The following is a 19,604-nucleotide window of genomic DNA, read 5'->3' on the forward strand; positions in this document are numbered from 1 at the left end:
TACACATAGATGTTGGCTAACATGTTATGTATCTACGGTCAACATATTTTGTAACTATAGTTAACAATTTATATGTTTGTAGTTACATGTTATGTGTATGTAATTATCATATGATGTGCATTCAATTTGTTTACAGGTACAATAACAGTTAATTAATTGCAAGTAAAGAATGTATCAATTATAGTACAGAATCTTAATGTTATTTTTAGATCAGAATCTACCATGCAAGATAGATCCTGATTCATGATATAATTTGCCCTAAGTCATTTCTTCCGATCCCAAACACCCTACCTAGCTATATTCTTGCTTGTACTATTGTTTTATTTTCTTTTCTTTTAACAATAAATTACGGATATGTCTCAGCTAGCTAGCTTATATATGTCCCCAAATTAAATGTTTGTATACCAGTACCCACAACAAAGTCAATTCTTACTTTTTTTTTTTTTTTTTATCATTTACACTGCACTCTATAGTTACTAGCTAAGCAAAGCTTCTCAACTCAATTTCAATTAGTTGACTAGTTGAAGTGTACTTCATGACCAATAGGATGTTAACATATTGGTATGAAAAAAGTGTGTTCATTCAAGAGATGTAGTTTGGCCTTGACAACCTCTCTAATAAATGAGATGTTTTAAATTTAATTAATTAAGAGATAAAAGTTATGACTCATTTTTAAAATGTCAATATAGTTAAAGTTCAAAATTCAACTTTCCCTTAACAAAAATAGTTGATAATAATTAGAATGAACCAGAACTCGTACACACTACCATAAATTTGAAAGTTAAAAATTATGACCACAGCAATAATAGCACTCAATAATAACAATGAGAACAACAATACGAATTCTTATGACGAACTTGTACACACTACCATAAATTTGAAAATTAAAAATCATGACCACAGCAATAAGAGCACTCAATAATAACAATGAGAACAACAATACGAATTCTTATGACAAAAGATAGAATCGCTCACTCCAAGCGCTCCTACACCTGACCCAACTATTTGTGGAGGGATAATCATGATAACTCTTTGGTCTCTTGTGACAAATTTCACCTCTGCAACTAGTTGAACTGTCCGGCCATGCGGACAACAACAACACAAATTCTATCCTTTAAAGTTAGACGAGAAATTGGTGGCAATTTTTGCGCAAAGTGCATACTACTTCCACTCGCTCAGCCCTTTGCAAAGCTTCTCGAGAGAGAGGAGCAGCAGACATTTCGTCCTCACCAATACTTTTCCACTCATAACATTGAATAAATGCCCCCAATGCCAGCGAGACCATCCTTAATCCCATGTTGTTTCCGGGACAAGCTCTTCTCCCCATCCCAAAGGGAACAAACTTATAGTTCAACCCTTCCCCGTCCCCTATCATGGCCTCAAATCTTTCTGGCTTGAACTCTCTCGGCTCTTCCCACACCTTGGGATCGTGATGCATAGTCCAAGTATTAACCACGAGTATTGTGTGTTTAGGAACATCGAAACCTGCGACTATGCAGTCTTGTAATGAATAATGGGGTATCAAAAGTGGAACCGGAGGGTATAGTCTTAGAGTTTCATTAACAACACATCGTAGGTAAGGGAGTTTTGAGAGATCAGACTCGTTTAACAAACGTTCATGTCCTATGTTGTTGTCAATCTCATTTCTTAACTTGCCTAGCACCTCCGGGTGAGATAAAAGAAGCGACATTGCCCATTCGATGGTTGCTAATGATGTCTCTGTTCCTGCCACAAACATAGTCTGCACAAATTTGTACTAATTAAAGATATATTTTTTCCCAAAGTTTAGAATGTGCATGGAGACCGAGTGTTACGTTGTATATATAGTTTATTTCTTCATATCTACAAATTAGAGTTAATTCTAAATTTAGTACTATAACTAACTTATTTCCAATTTTAGTCAATAGTTATTATATTAGCTGATTGAGTTAATGAATTTGACTAGTTGATAGCGTTAGCTGGTTGTAAAAAAGTGTTTGGTAAATTAATTGTTAGCTGATAGATGATTAAATGCAAAATTACATTCTCAAAAAATTAATGAAAAAAAGCTGCTTTAAACATTTTGGAGCAATAAGCTGTTACAAAAAAATAAACTAATTAATCAAACACTTATATTGATTATTTAACCAAGTCAAACAACTAATAGTTGTCAAATAAGCCAAAATGAACTAAGTTAACTATGTTACCAAACAAGACCAATAACTTTTAAAGCTATTAAATTTGGAAAATACTTGGTGTACTCCCATTTTTAGACTTCCAACTTGTACTCTCTCTCACATGCTCTTGATGTAGACACTTTTCTGTGGACCCACATGATGAAAATAATCAATCTTGATTTGCCACCTCTGAAAATATAAATAATGGAGTAGAATTTTGGGAGTCTATGTAGTAGAACTCATTAAATTTAGGTTTGTAGTATTGAATAATTTCCAATTGTAATTAACTTGTGTTAATGGTTAGGCGGCTAGAATAAGGAAATTCGAACTTTGTTTTCCACGTGTGAGAAACAATTAACGTCATGGTCATAAGTTTCTAATTTTACCCTCAATGTTAATGATTTACAACCAGAATTAGAATTGAAAATGATTTGGTACTTAAACTAAATTTGGTAATTTTAAAATTGAAAATAAATGAGAGTTAGATGAAAATGAAGACAGGGAAGAAGACAAGAAGTAGTTTAATTACCAGTATGATACTCATGACAACATCATCTGTGTAAAACTCAGGCTCCGATTTTTGCAGACGCAACAGAGTTTCAATCACTGTTGTTTTCTCGCCGCCGTCTGAATCCTTAAACCGGAGTTTTTTCCGGCGAAATTCGTCCAAAAGGCGGCTGACCAGCTCGATTCTCCTGTTACTCACAGACGCCATCTTCTTCTCCAGGCCTCTGTAGCCAAACCACCTCAAAACCGGGAAAAAATCGCAGGCATTCATGCCCAGAATACTGGCGAAGAAAAGCTCTCGAAGCCCATCGATTATCTCTTTCCCTTTCTCTCCTCCGATCTCTTCTTCTTCCACAAACCGTTTCCCGCTTATGATTCTCATCATCGCATTGAAAGTGAACCCGCCGGCCAAAGAGTTGAAATCCACGGCTCCGTTTTTGGTCAGTCTGGACAGTGACCGGATTACCGTTCGAATCTCGTCCTCCCTGATAACGGAAGATCGCTGGAGGCTGGCCGCCGATAACAGTTCGACGGCCGCCAACCGGCGTTGGGCCCTCCAGAGGTCTCCGTACGGGGCCCACACTAAGGCTTTATAGTTGAAGGAGAAGTTGTCGCCGGCCATGGTCCGGGGCCGGTTCGCGAAGATGATGTCGCTCTTGGTGAAGCATTCTTCGACGGCGGACGGGGAAGAGACGACGAGGAAAGACCGGCAGCCGAACCGGAGGTGAAGAACCGGGCCGTATTTGGCCGAGAGGGAGGCGAGAGATTGGTGAAGGGAGTTCTTGATGAGATAGAGGTGGCCGACGATTGGGAGAGCGAGTGGAGTCGGCGGTAGGTTTTTTCTGTGACCGGAAAAGAACAGTCTTAGGAGGATGAGGAGAACAGATAATAACAATGCAACGTAGTATTGGATCTCCATGTTGGAAATGACAAGCTTTTGGAGTGGCTATTTAGTACGAACCAGACCCAAAAAATATATAGCAATAACTTGAAAATATATTGATGGGATATACGCAAATTATGTGAACATAAGTACAAACGACGTCGTTTTTATGGAAAAATAATAATAATAATAATAATAAAATAAAATAAAAAAATAAAAAAATTCGCCGGATGTGAAGTTAACAGCGCGCGTTTGATCAAATTATGAATTTTCTGTTATGAGATTATGAATGTAATGTAAATTCATAATCTCATAACAGAAAATTCATAATTGCATAAAAGTAAAATATGTATTAAATTATGAATTTTCTGTTATGAGATTATAAATGTAATGTAGATTCATAATCTCATAACAGAAAATTCATAATCTCATAACTGAAAATTCATAATCTCATAACTGAAAATTCATAATCTCATTACTGAAAATTCATAATCTTATAACAGAAAATTCATAATCTCATGGTTCCAAAGTGAATGTGTAGGCATGGTTCCAAAGTGAATGTGCAGGCATGGATTCATAATTTATGAATGTCCGTGATTTCGGACGGGAATGTGTAGGCATTGTTCCAAAGTGAATGTGCAGGCATGGATTCATAATTTATGAATGTCTGTGATTTCGGACGGGAATGTGTAGGCATTGTTCCAAAGTGAATGTGCAGGCATGGATTCATAATTTATGAATGTTCGTGATTTCGGACGGGAATGTATAGGCATGGTTCTAAAGTGAATGTGTAGGCATGAATTCATAATTTATGAATATCCGAAATCATTGCTCACCTCAAATTAAAGTGAAACCGCGAAATGTGAAAATGAAGAAGAAAAGTCACGCAATTAATTAAAAAAAAAAAAAAAAAAAGATAACGGTGTACTAACACCGTTGGAACCGTGTTCACCATGAATGGTGAACACGGTTCCATGGCATAACGATTGTAGGATATAGATCTGGGCCGCTCGAAAGGTTGAAGTTGGCAGGCCGCGCAATGAAGAGGACGGATGAGGGAATTGGGCGGAGCATACTAAATGGCAAAAGACCATAGTCAGTCGAAGGGATATGAAACGACATACTTAAGGAGTTAGACCAGCCACATCAGGACTCGGCTGGATATAGGAGGCATTCTGGATAGTGTGTTGAATAAGAGGGTTAGCTAGTCTATGAGAGGAAGTCGATTGATCAAGTCAGTCAGACAGTTGGAGCAAGCAGCATGGCTAGTAAGCTAAGGCCAGTCGAATAGAAGATTGGACGGCTGCATTAACCGGTCGTTAAGGAGTCGAGAAAGACCGATTGTGTAAAGGAAACGATATCTATTTCCCGCCGTTTCGCACCCTTCCACAAAAAGTAACTCTGTTATTCAATATCATTTTGTATACACTGCAGTTTCGATTTAACACAACTACAGTTTCATTCGATATTTATAGACTCAAATATGTGAAAATGTTATTTAATTTTATTTTATATAGACTATAGTTTTATTAAAACACAACTACATGATCATTTTGATACAATTACAACTTCATTGTACAATATACACTTAAATATGTGAAATGTTATTCAGTTTCATTTTATATACACTGCAGTTTCATTTCACCACAACTACAGTATCATTTTTGTTAGCATGACTATTATTTCATATTTATTATTTGTATAATATATAGTCTTAGACTAGTGGTGGTAGTTATGTTTTGACTTAGCTCTTTGTTAGTTAGATTAGTTAGAGATTATTTCTAAGATATACTCTGTAACTCTATCTTCTGTCTAATCTATCTGAGGTGAATTTGTTAATCTGGTATCAGACGCGGGTTATTCGATCCTCTCCAACCTCCACCACAAAATTTTCTCCCCCCCTCTCACCCCTTTTCGCCGCCTATGTCGACCTCCTCCGAGCGAATGGCTTCTGCCGCCGGGAATCCGACTCCGGTCACCGGAAACGCCATGTCGGGGGCACATCATTACATTACAATGAAACTAAACCTCAAGAACTTTTTATTCTGGAGGATGCAGCTCCTCTCCTTCCTCCGCGGCCAGGACCTCCTAGGCTTCGTGGATGGCAGCTTTCCATGCCCGCCGGCGACAGTCCAAGGCACTCCGACGACCGGCGACTCGGCAACCACCTCGGCCGCGGGAGCAGCGGTCGCGAATCCGGCGTATCACGTCTGGGTCAAGCAGGATCAGACGATCATTTCTCTCCTCGTTTCTTCCATGGCGGATGAAGTCCTTCATCTCGCGCTAGGCAGGGAGACGTCGGCAGCCATATGGGCCTCCATCACCGGCGCCCTTGGATCCTCGAGTCAAGCTCGGTGCCTCACTTTATTGAGCCAATTCCAGATGCTACGTCAAGGTAATGCCACAACCGCCGATTATCTTGGACGAGCCGGTGTTCTCGTTGAAGCACTCATCCAAGCCGGACGCCCTCTCACGCTACAGGAACAGACGCTGTATGTCATTCGAGGTCTCCGCCCGGAACTGAAGGCCCTCGCGACATCCCTCACGGCGACTGGAGCGGCAGTGACGCTGACGCACTTGTCTGATTTTTTACAGGCCCACGAGTTTATTCTCGTGGACGATTACCCGTCTCTTGATGCCACAGGTTCTCACACTGCCATGTACGCCGGCACGGGTCGGGGATCTCATGGCGGAGGCAGACAGCAGCAGCAGAACAATCCGCAGCAGCGTGGTGGGCGGACAGGGCGTGGTGGCCAGAACCGCGGTGGCCGTGGCGGTCGCGGTGCGCCCAGGTGTCAAATATGCCGATCGCATGGGCATTCGGCGATCTATTGTTACAAGCGATACACAACTCAGCCGCCGCAGCCTCAGGCACATGTTGCCGTGTCCGGTGATGCTCCGGCCGCTTCAACCGCCGCACCGGGTGATGGATGGTACCCGGATACAGGCGCCACCGCTCACGCAACCCCGGACCCGAGCATGATGGGTCAATCGGATGAGTATAACGGTTCAGACGTCCTCAGAGTGGGTAATGGGGCAGGTTTGTCTATTTCGCGAATTGGTCGTGCAACTATCCCGTCTTTGTCTAAACCACTATGCCTAAATAATATTCTACATGTACCCAATCTTTCTGTTCCATTACTTTCTGTCAATAAGTTTGCTATTGACAACAATGTCTTTTTTGAATTTCATGGACATTATTTTACTGTGAAGGACTCCATAACCAACACAATTCTGCTTAAAGGGCCAACATCGGGCGGGCTCTATAAACTCCCAGTGTCAAGACAAAATGTCGCGTTCGTCAGTTCCCGGGCTACTCCCACCACTTGGCACCGCAGGCTTGGACACCCGCACGAGCAAGTTCTCAATAAAGTACTCCAACAATGCCCTGTTACATCCAATAAAGCTGCTTCAATCGAGTCGTGTACCTCGTGTCATCTTGGAAAGTCGTCTAGATTTAAGCTAGAAAATGTTTCAAATTCCGCTCAAAATGTATTAGATTTAATTTGGACCGATATTTGGGGACCTTCCCCGGTAGTGTCTATTAGTGGTTTCCGTTATTTTTGTCTCTTTGTAGATGACTACTCCAGATTTTGCTGGTTTTACCCATTACGGGAAAAATCAGACATATATAAAGCTTTTGAGTCGTTCCGTGTCTTGGTAGAGCGGCAGTTCTCGCGCTCTATCAAATCGATTCAATCCGACTTAGGGGGTGAATACAGAAAATTACATAAAATATTCCAATCCTTGGGAATAAATCACCGTCAATCCTGTGCATATACACATGAACAAAACGGTAGAGTAGAACGCCGCAACCGACACATTGTCGAAACTGGCTTAACTCTACTCGCCGAAGGCAAAGTGCCCCGTGAATATTGGGACTTTGCGTTTGAAACAGCAAACACCCTAATCAATTATCTACCATCATCGGCCATCAGTTTTGAAAGCCCATACACTCGCCTTTTCAATACATCACCCCCTTACACCTTCCTACGTGTCTCCGGGTGTCGATGTTACCCACATCTAAGGCCATATAACCGGCACAAGATCGAGTATCGCTCCACCCCGTGTGTCTTCTTAGGTTACCCACCGTCCTTTAGGGGATATAGGTGCACTGATCTAATAAGCGGAAAGACTTATATCTGTCGTCATGTCCGCTTTGACGAATCTACCTTTCCTTTTGACACAGATTATGCAGCACAAGTACCTACCACACCAGCCTTACTGTGGGCATCTGCACCAATTGTCTCAGACTCTGCACCAGCTGATCCACCAGCCTATTCCGGGCCTGAGCCAATACCCTTGGCTCGTGAGTCACCACGGCTAGCTATAACACACACTGCTCCGGTAAGACCGAGGAAACGACGTGCCCAGCCACAAAGTCGTGATCATGTCATGCGGCTACGGCACATGACAAGGGGCACAGATGAGCCATTCCAGGCTTTAACTGCAGTAGCCGATCCCACGTGCTACTCGCAAGCTGTAGGTCATGCACACTGGCGTGAGGCTATGGACCAGGAGTTCAACGCCTTACTGCATAACAACACCTGGCAGCTCGTCCCACCAAAGCCGCACATGAACATCATAGGGTGCAAGTGGGTCTTTCGCACCAAACGCGCTGCTGATGGTTCTGTTGAGCGGTACAAAGCCCGACTAGTAGCAAAAGGGTTCAATCAGGTAGCAGGAGAAGACTTTTTTGACACATTCAGTCCAGTAGTCAAACCGACTACAGTTCGAATGTTGTTTTCTCTGGCTGTTTCCAACAGGTGGACGTTACGGCAGCTAGATGTGCATAATGCCTTTCTGAATGGGCATCTCGCTGAAACCGTGTACATGAAACAACCCCCAGGGTACGAGGATCCTACCACACCGGGACATGTGTGTCATCTACAGCGGTCTCTTTACGGCTTGAAACAAGCGCCTCGGGCTTGGTTCAAGCGTCTTCATGATTTTCTCTTATCTGCAGGGTTTAAATCCTCTAAAACAGACGTATCCTTGTTTTACTATACAAGTGGGGACTCCCGTGTGTTTTTACTCGTATACGTCGACGACATAATAATGATGGGCAATGATGCCGACCTGGTCGCTACTCTACTCCGACACCTATCCACTACGTTCAAAATTCGGGATCTAGGATCTCCCGGCTTCTTTTTGGGCATTGAGACAATCAAGTCCGGTGACGGGTTTATTCTCTCTCAGCGTCGTTATATGACGGATCTCCTAGGGCGCTCAGGGATGACTGACTGCAAACCCCTGACTACACCGGCTGCTGTCACTAAACTAGTTTCTCCGGCGCAGGAAGTGTTCGATAATCCGACCCAGTATCGTCGCATCGTTGGAGCCTTACAATACTTGACGATTACTGGGCCCGATTTGGCGTATGCAGTTAATCGATTGTGCCAATTCATGCACTCACCGACAGTAGAACATTGGGCTCTCGTGAAACGAGTTCTCCGTTACATCAAGGGAACCCTCGCCTTCGGCCTACGTCTTGCTCCGTCTTCCTCGACCTGTTTACATGCTTTTTTCGACTCAGACTGGGCTGGCTGTCCGGTAGATAGAAAGAGCACCAGCGGCTTTGCAGTTTATCTCGGGACCAACCTAATCTCCTGGCTTTCGAAGAAGCAACGGACTGTTGCTAGGTCTTCCACTGAAGCTGAGTACAAAGCTCTGGCAGATGTCTCCGCAGAGGTTACCTGGGTGGTGTCACTACTACGGGAACTTGGGATGCATTCTGGCCACCCTGCGACGCTTTGGTGCGACAACCTAGGGGCTACATATCTTTGTGCCAATCCGGTGTTTCACGCCCGCACAAAACACGTAGAGATTGACTATCATTTCGTCCGGGACAAAGTCGCTTCAGGGGATTTCATTGTCAATTATGTGTCTACCACGGATCAGCTAGCAGATATCTTCACCAAACCTCTTTCAGCATCACGGTTCGCAACCTTACGAGGCAAGCTCAATGTTGTCTCTCTACAACCTTGTGCTTGAGGGGGTGTGTTAGCATGACTATTATTTCATATTTATTATTTGTATAATATATAGTCTTAGACTAGTGGTGGTAGTTATGTTTTGACTTAGCTCTTTGTTAGTTAGATTAGTTAGAGATTATTTCTAAGATATACTCTGTAACTCTATCTTCTGTCTAATCTATCTGAGGTGAATTTGTTAATCATTTTGATATAACTGCAGTTTCATTTGATAATATAAAAATAATACGTGAGGCAGTGTCGGTTTAGATATATTGTAATGTCAGTTGGTAATTAACATATACAAAATGCGTGCTCCGTTAAAACTAACGGCGCCGTTTTGACCGCGATCCACGATATAACGACTGGGCAATAATGAGGCCAATCGTTATGGAAAGCGAACCGACGCGAAGGAGGTGGGAAATCGGAGTTCATCATGATTAAGGCATTTAAAGTATTTATACCTTCATTTATAGCAATATTAATAATAGGATTAACGTTTCAATCATTATGTATGTGTATAAAAGGTCTGAAAAAGGCTCTAAAATGGGGTTGAACAATATGAATATACACAAGACTTGAGAGAAAAGACAGTTTTTTTTTTTGACAAACTATTACCTTTCCGGGAATCCTATATATATTGCGAGGTCCAACAAGCTAATTAAGTATTTGCCAGATTATTGGATCTAGCAGTGTAACACTGTAACCTTGCTGTTGAGGTTAATATCACCCACCTTCAAAGCTAGAAGCTGAAACTACCAAGAAGTCAATAACGCAACATTGAGACCTTTAAGTCTTGCATTATGTGAATATATATAATTTGATGTGGTAGTACCGGGTGGAAAATTGGTTGAAATTACAAAATGGTTATTTTGTTGCATAATTTTAAGTGAAGTTTACTTTTGATTTTGGGTTTGACTCATAGTAAATTTGAGTTCTCTGACAGCACGTTTGATTCACGGAATGAATTTTGGGGTAATAGGAATGTTATTCTATAAAGAATGGAATAAGCAAGAAATAGAATAGGAATTGTATTATATTGTTTGGTTCGCGGAAGAAATAGACTTTAGGAATTATATTACAATGTTTGGTTGGTTTAAGGAACAGAAATTAAATATGTTTTAAAAGACATAAATACCCTTATAAAATATGTGGTGGTGGTGGCGGTGGTGGGGTGGTGGTGGTAGTGTTGGTGGTGGTGGTAGCGGTGACGGTGGTGGTGCTGGTGACGGTAGTGGCGGTGGCGATGGTGGCGGCGCGGCGGTGGCGACAGTGGCAATGGTGGTAGTGGTGAAATAGGAAATAAATTTAATTATGGATAAAATAAGAAATATATAAATGTGTGTGTGTGTGTGTGTGTGTATATATATATATATATATGTAAGGATATTTTTTATATTTGTAATATAAAAGTCATTCCCATAAGCATGGGAATGGCTAATACCAAGGTCACCCCTAGGAATGGTTATTCCCTTTGCAAAGGGAACATGTCATTCTTAGGAATAGTATTCCCATGAAAAGTGACAAACCAAACAATGAAATAGGTCTATTCCAAAAAATATCATTTCATTCCTGACCTATTCTATGAACCAAACATGTCGCAAGATATTTAATTTAATATATTATAGGCATAAAATAGATAATTAATGAATTAGAAAAAAAAAAAAAAAACACACACACACACATTCTTAGAATAACAGAAATCACTCTCTACCTCACTATCCAATTCTTAAATTGGATGTAGCTCTCCGTACATTATAAAAGTGGCCAGCTGCTGTCACTCCATAATACTTCGTAATAATAATAATTGCCCACACATAACTTACAACAATGTATCATACGTTGTTACTTTCAACATGGGGTCCAATATAATACTATGTTGTTTGAACATACAATTTAGTGTTGCCAATTTGGTCAGCTTGTTCTGTATGTCTATATCACTATATGCTACCGACGACACACAATCCAAACATAACGAAAGAGTAAATTTTACTTTTAGTTATCAACTAGTATTTGTCCCTGTGCGATGCACGGGAAATATGTTGTAAAAATGGGTGTTTATTTCAAGATAAGCCAGAAGAATTAAGTGGGAACAATATATCTGTCCCCGTGTGATGCACGTCAATTAGAAAATCCAACTATATACAATCAATTAGAAAATCAAATTATATACAATAAATAAAGGATTCTTTATTTTCTCATGAGAAAATATAAATGATATTTCAAAATTTCAACGTGAAATTTCAAAATTAGAAAAGTATGAATACTCATACTCTTTTGCAACCATTTAATGAAATTGGATGTTGTTTAAGAAATTAAAGTTTATTATATATAAAAACATCAATAATTATTGTGTGGTATTTAAATGATCGGCAATATTGTTAGAGTTACAATTAAAAAGAGTAAAGGTAAAATAATAGCAAATAAAAATAAAAATAAAAATATTTTTATAACATTGCACATAACTAAAAAGAATATAATTAAAATGTTAAGAGGATTCTAAGCTAAATCTAAAAAAATTTAGATACTAACCATTATGAATAAAGCCTATTGAAATTGAAGTTGTAATATATAACATAATAATATTTATCTATATAATATATAATATAGAAAATGAAATATGAGAATTTTACTTTTAATTATATATATAGAATATATAGATTAGTCAATATTTATAATATAGACATATTATTTTATATTCAATTGACTCATAATTTAAATTATGAAAAGAATATACATTGATATTTTGTAATTACATCCATATTGCAGTATGGAAAGAATCAACGGACACACGGTAATACATAATTGAAATTATTGACTCATAATTAAAATTATGGAAAGGATATATATTGATATGTTGTAATTAAGTCCATATTGCAACACGAAATATTATGAATTATATATAGACTAATTATATATATACGGATATTTGTTGTAATATATTAAGAATATTTGGATCGATATATAATTATTTAAATTAGAACATCAAATATTATATAATGCAATTGAAAATGTAGTTTGGATCATTTGTGTGTTTTGATGTTATCATTGTTTGAATTTGAGTAAATAATTGCTTAAATTAATAGCTAATGTGTAGATGTACGCATGCGGTGCATGAACTTTGGAGATTTTATTTATCATTGTTTAGTATTTTTTTTTATAAATTAGGCAAATTTGTTCGTTCTCTAGCAACTCAATTATATAGCTTATAGGAATGAATTGCTATTTTAATTCATTTGTATGGAAGATATATTTTTTTGTCTAGATATATAACAATTTTGTCATTTAAAAAAACATAATAGCAACGATTGTATTTACACATTATTGAAACCTCTTTGTAGACGACATTGGTAGTAGCAACACAATTTTGTCCATCATCGTCTAGAGTTAACACCTTCAGTCCATCAGGATGTGTGACTCGGGTGAAAATATATAATGGTAGAATATTAGTCAATTAGCGATCCATTTATATTTTAAGTTAATTAGTAATATCAGATTCATTTTCAGCAAATTATTTTTTTCTATTTTGAGTCTATTAGAATATCATATGCAGTGAATTTTTACTTAATTTCTGTTCCATTTTTAATTGATGATGTATGATATTATTATTGAAATATTTCCATTCCATTTTTAAGTTACATTTACTATTGTTTAAAATATGCATTATAGGAAATATTCCTCTGTATGACCTCCCATACATTCACGCTCTGGCTTTGTAGTCGGGTCGGCGTCAAATGGTTCGGTTAACGGGTCAAACAATGAACAATTATACATGTAACCGTTTGTATACAATTCTACTCATTTTCATGTTTATTTTTAAAAAAATGAACCAAATACACAAAGACAATTTCTGAAAAATGAATCAAATACACAAAAAATGAATCAAATACAAAAAAGACAATTTTTTGCTATACAGACAAACATTAAAAAGAAAATCATTTTCGTACTTTCCAAATGAACTTTAATATATGTACAATTTATTTGTTAATTGCCATTTTTTTTATTATTAGAAAATTATGTTGGGAAGAGGAGCATTGCTCCTCTTATATAGATGAACTCCAAGAGCTCCTCTTTCCAAACATTTTCAATGTGGGATAAAAAATGATCCCACATCATTTACAAAGAGGAGCCACAGGCTCCCATTTGTCTTATTTTTTTAATTTAATTTTATTTTGTATATACTTTTGTTTTGATTATTATTATTATTATTATATTATTAATTAGGGAAAAGGGTCAAATAGGCCCTCAAACTTTCCATAAGAAGTCAATTAAGCCCTCCAACATTTCAAAGTGGCAATTAGACACACGAACTTTTAATTCCTGTGCAATGAGGTCCACTGACCGAGTAACCACCTATAACACCCGGTAAAATGCTCTGTAGACGCTGACTAGGCACCATCTTTATACATTTGGCATGCCACTCATCAAAAATTAAATTAAAAAAAAAAACAAAATATTAAATAAAGAAATACGAGGTTCCCTAGGGCTTAGGATATATATGAGGTTCCTCAATATACGCTCCATTCTCCTTCTACGCGAACCAACGAACAGCAATCACCAGGTTCCTTAGGGCTTAGGATTTCTTCTTCTTGTTCTTATGTTCTTCTTCTCAGTGTCAAACGTCTCTTCTTTTTTTTTTTTTATGTTCTTGGACTTTGCATCTTATGGCTGGAATGGTTCACCAATGTCGTCTCCCTCAAAGTTGAGGCCAAATTTACAATATGAGCCGTCTTTGTATTGCCGTTGTGGATTGAAATCACCACTATGTGTATCATGAGACAATGGACAACAATTTTTTGGATGTCAACGATGGAAGGTACTTTTATTGTTTTCAATTTTTTGTAAATAAAATTTTATGGGTTATTATTTTCAAATTTTCTAAGTTATTGTTTGAAATATATTCGGGTTTTCAACATTTTTGTTGTTTATAAATTTATGTTTTTTTTTTGAATGTATGGATTTGTCCAGGAAGGTGGCTGTGGGGATTTTTTTTTTTAGTGGAAAAGTTTATTATCAAAGGAGGGGAAGCTTGAAGTTGATTCGAATACCAAAATGGAAATTCGACAATTGCGAAGTGATGTTCAGAAGGCCATTCAAGTTGATGAAAGCAAAAAAAAGGCAGAGAAATATAATAATTAGTTTAGTAATTGTTGTAGTGATAGGTGTGTATGTAATTTTGCACAACAAAAGGGCAATACCATATGGATGTATGTTGCATTGGTGTACTTTAATATGATGCTTACTTTAATTTTATTGACATATGGCTTTGTGGCTGTGTATTCATAATTTCACTGTAATGTAGTCTTTATTTAGTGGCTTAAAATTTTGAATCCTCTATTTATAATTGTGCAATATCAAATCAATGTTTCTCCACTATTTACAATCTGCTTCTCTCAAAAAAAAAAAAAAATTGCACAATCTGCCACTAAAAATAACCCAAATCTGCCAAAGTATAATCTGCCAAAGTATAACAATTACAAAGTTGTATGAAAAAAGCCAATCTGCCCATCATTAAAATGGCAATCTGCCAAATGACAATCTGCTAATCATAAAACACAGCCATACATTTTCATTCACATACTTGCCAAATCAGAATTTTTGTCATTGTTTACATGTTGCCAAATCATATTTTTTGCCACTTTTTACATATTGCCAAAGGCATAATTCAACACCCAAGTAAATAAAACAGTCAAAAAAGATTCTAATGGCAAATAGTACCAAACAAGTTTGTTTGGCAAATAACAAAAAAGTTTCTAACAATCCGCTTGTCAATCCATTGGTGAAATATCTTGTTGGCCATTCCTATTAGGGCATGTTCTTTTATAATGGCCCGGGTTCTTACAAAGAGAACAATGCATCTGCTTTCCCTTTTTAGATACCCTTGTCTTAACACTGCCAATGGTAGTGGTAGTGGATGGCTTCTGACGAGTTGAGACTTCATTGCCAATGGTAGTAGTAGTGGATGGCTTCTTACGAGTTGGGACTTCATTGGCCTCACGATTTCTTTTTCTTTTTGGTCTACCTGTCATCTTTTTTGGTATTGGAGCAAGTATCTCCTCAGATTGTGTCTTTGGCCAGAATAACTCCCCATTCATAGGCTGAAGTGTATGTGAATATGTCCTTAGATAAATCTCTTTTGAATAGCAGGAGTCAATGTACTCTTCTGGGTCCCTTCCAGTATCAAAGATTGCACAAATTGCATGTGGACATGGTATACCAGAAAGATCCCATGAGTTGCATGAGCAGCTTCTACCTGCAAGTTTTACTTTGAATTGTTGTCTTCCTTTCTTAATTTCATAACCATCATCTCCATTGAAATCAACCTAGTATAATATAATAATCAAGTCAGAAACTAAAAATTACAGTAAAGTGATATTGGCAGTAAGCTTTCACTTGGAGTGAGGTTTACTAGCAGTGGCAGTGGCATAATGAAAGGGAAGTGGTAGAAATATAATTACCTTCCATCCCATACTTTCACTTATATTTGCATTTAGTTTCTTCATTATCAGGGGTCCATAATTTCCTGTCCACCTTTCAACATCTTTCCTTTTTTTTGCAATCCTCTTCATCATCCCTATTCTTATGTCTTCCAACATAGGGATAATGGGCTTCACTCTTGCTTTCACCAAAGTGCCATTAAAAGCCTCACACAAATTGTTATCTACAATATCGCACTTAACAAATGTCCTAAAGAAAGCCTTGGACCACAACCTTGGAGGGTACCTTAACACACATTGACACATATAACTTAATACATAGATGTCCTAAAATAATACACACAATGAAACATTGACACTTTATATGCATTAGAAATATGAAACAGTTTACCTTTCTAAGTCAGCTTTTGCAGTACGGTCCATCTTTTCTAAACACTTAAGTTGTTCTTGGAATTGAGCTTCAGTTGTAGCCTTGGCACACATCCAAAAGTGTTTCTTCAACAATTTTCCTCTATGTAGCTTACTCCAATTAGCATGCACATGTCTAGCACAATTGCGATGCTCGGAGTCGGGAAACAACTCTTGAATCACACGTGTTAAACCCTACAAAAGATATAGAATAGAATATATTAGATAATTATTCTAGTAAAATGCATAAGTGGTATTTTATTATTTTTGTTTTACCTTCTGTTGATCACTGATTATTGTCCATGGATAAGTATTGGTGATGCCCAAATCTGTTTTCAATAACCCTAGAAACCAGCTCCAAGAATCAGTGTTCTCTATCTCTACGACTGCCCACGCTATTGGGTACATTTGGTTGTTAGAATCTCTACCAACTGCACTTAAGATTTCACCTTTCAAAAGTCCTTTTAGAAAGCACCCATCCAGCCCAATCACTTTCCTACACCCTTCTAAAAACCCTAACTTTAAAGCCCCAAAGCAAACATAAAATCGTTGAAACACACAAGGACTATTAGGGGTAGTTTTATTAGTTTGTACCAATGCTTTTGTTCCAGGATTTGAGTTCATACATTCAGTAGCATAATCCCGGATTCTGCGAAATTGATCCTGAAAACCAGCATTTATTTTCTTTAGTATGGCCCTCACTGCTCTTCTCACCATAGAGATGCCCAGATTGAGTTTCAGTTCTGATTGGATGTGCCTTTTCAATTCTGATGGTCCAATTGTAGGTCATCTCTTACCTTATCCTCATACCTATCTTCAATCCACTGTTGGTTCACAATTGCCAAGCTATATTTTAGATTACATTTGTGTACTGCAGTTAGTGTTTTAAGCTAAAAGCACTTTAGAGTTTCATCCCATGAACCAGTAGCTTGAAATGGGCATGGCTTTACACATGCAACTGAAACTCTCTTTGGTTCATTTTTCACATAGTGAATGTTTCTCTTTGCGTACACCGCATAATTTATCATCGCCTTCTTGAATTGTTTCCCATCATCGTATAGAGTTCCCAGTTCAAGCTCAATTAATTCAACATTGGGATTATATGAAGGGTTTCTAAATCTACTTGTTGACTTCTTGGATTGCTGAAATGATGCTTCTTCATCCTCCTGTTCAGATTGATAACTTGGGGGGTCTTCAGAGTCATAATATTGACTTTCCACTTCTTCATTCACATTTCCAACTACATTTTCAGGTTCAACCTCTACCTTTCTAGCCTCTCTATTGTCCTCATCATCATTAGATGAGGCAGCATGACATTCAACATCCACAAGGTCATCATCTTCATCACTGTTTTTGGTTTCTTCCCCTACTAAATCATCACCCAAGAATTGCTCTTCATCACCCTCTTCCCCTTCTAAATCATCACTCAAGAACTGCTCTTCATCACCATGATTTTCAGTTGGAGCATGTTCAGTCTCTGGTTGTGTAACAACCCCAGGATCATATTCAGCTTCTAACACAGCACCATCTCGAACTGCCTCATTTACAGGTGTGGGTAATGCTAACTCTGGAACTACCTCTGCATCGTCTATACCATGCTCAACAAATAAATCAACTTGACCACACAGACACGCAAAATGAACAAGGTCAAGTGTACTTCTGTCGTTATTGAGTATATGTAGGTTCTCCATACGCTCATGAGGTAATTTATACGACAGAGATTGAATTTGACCATACCTGTTCTCTTTAATATATTTCAGCAAATGAGGATACGATAAATAATCTGGGTCCATTATAACCTCTTCAACCTCACCATTTACATAATTCATAACAGGGTGTTGGACAAAACTGCCACCATGATGAATTCTTATACATACAGTGGAATGCATCCTAAAAAAACAAACAAACAAACAAAGACCTATATTTAAGCAATACATAGACCTATGTAAATTAAAGCAATACAAAGACCTGTATAGATTTAAGCAATACAAATCCCAGATTTAAAATATATCTCGATTTAAGCAATACAAAGAATACAAAGACCTATATAGATTTAAGCAATACAAATCCTAGATTTAAAATGCTTATATTTCAAACAGTGTAGGTCATTGTATACATTTAAGTACTCTATATAGTTAACATATACCTAAAACAAACACCATGTGTAGGGGGACCACAACAAGTCAAAAAAATCAACTGCCAAATACTAAAGAAAAATGCAGGACTACACCTACCCAAGTTTGTCTCAATTATTAACTACATTGTAGGGGACCCATATCACAAAGCAATCCAAATTCACACCAAGTCAACAAGAAAAAAAAAAAAAAAACACTGCCAAAACTATTTAATATACAAATACCCATATCTATGCCTGCAAATATACAAAACTCATATCTTTGCCTTCAAATATACAAAACCCACTATACATTTTTGCTTTGCTAATATGAAATCTTCAGTTGAATAAGGGTTAGGTTTATTACCTCTCTTCAAGGTCTGTTATCGTTTGTTATATCGCTCACCGTCCGTGGAAGAAGTTCGCCCAACTGCTACAACTTCGTCTTCAAGCTCCACTGCTACAAACTCGTCCGACTTCTCCTACTCCTTTACTGCCAATAACTTCGTCTTCAAGCTCCAGTCAACAACAATAGCCTTCGTCTTGTTGTTAGCATGCAATGTTCCTTCGTAAATTTCAATTTTGGGTGAATGAAGTTGGAGATTGAAGGGAGAATTGATTTTGATGGTAAGATTAAAGTATTAGGGTTATGGAGTTTCGTTCCCTTCTTTCATTCAATATGAATAGCAAAGTTAATTTTCCCAATTTCCCATTTACCATTTTTATATTTCGTATTTCATATTTTTATATTTAATTTAATATTTTTTTTCTTTTTTCTTTTTTAATTTAATTTTTGATGAGTGGCATGCCAAATGTATAAAGATGGTGCCTAGTCAGCGTCTACAGAGCATTTTACCGGGTGTTATAGGTGGTTACCCGGTCAGTGGGCCTCATTGCACAGGAATTAAAAGTTCGTGTGTCTAATTGCCACTTTGAAATGTTGGAGGGCTTAATTGACTTCTTATGGAATTATTATAATTTTATTTTATTATTATATAATTACATTATTACATAATAATAATAATAATAATAATAATAATAATAATAATAATAATAAATTCGTCAAAATTTTAACAAATTCACCATTTTAACATTTTATCTGTAATCAAAACACAAAAAATATTATTT

The 19,604-nt window shown here is 37.6% G+C and overlaps 1 protein-coding gene across 1 annotated transcript; it reads right to left on the bottom strand.

Annotated features, from left to right (window-relative positions):
- Positions 1-983: 983 nt before the first annotated feature.
- LOC109153130 (cytochrome P450 81E8-like) lies at positions 984-3,618 on the bottom strand. The gene is made up of 2 exons (XM_019300916.1): positions 2,686-3,618; positions 984-1,741 (listed from the first exon to the last, which is right to left on the bottom strand). The coding sequence occupies exons 1-2, from the start codon at positions 3,580-3,582 to the stop codon at positions 1,121-1,123; spliced, it is 1,518 nt and encodes a 505-aa protein (XP_019156461.1). The 5' UTR covers positions 3,583-3,618; the 3' UTR covers positions 984-1,120.
- Between the last annotated feature and the right edge of the window lie 15,986 nt (positions 3,619-19,604).

The sequence above is a fragment of the Ipomoea nil genome, unplaced genomic scaffold, assembly GCF_001879475.1.
Source record: "Ipomoea nil cultivar Tokyo-kokei standard unplaced genomic scaffold, Asagao_1.1 scaffold2480, whole genome shotgun sequence".
NCBI lineage: Eukaryota > Viridiplantae > Streptophyta > Magnoliopsida > Solanales > Convolvulaceae > Ipomoea > Ipomoea nil.

Excerpts from the sequence above, each read along its gene's own strand:
- LOC109153130 (XM_019300916.1), bottom strand. The coding sequence starts at position 3,582 with ATGGAGATCCAATACTACGTTGCATTGTTATTATCTGTTCTCCTCATC. Across the intron at positions 1,742-2,685 it reads TTGTCATGAGTATCATACTG|ACTATGTTTGTGGCAGGAAC; the intron begins GTAATTAAACTA and ends AAATTTGTGCAG.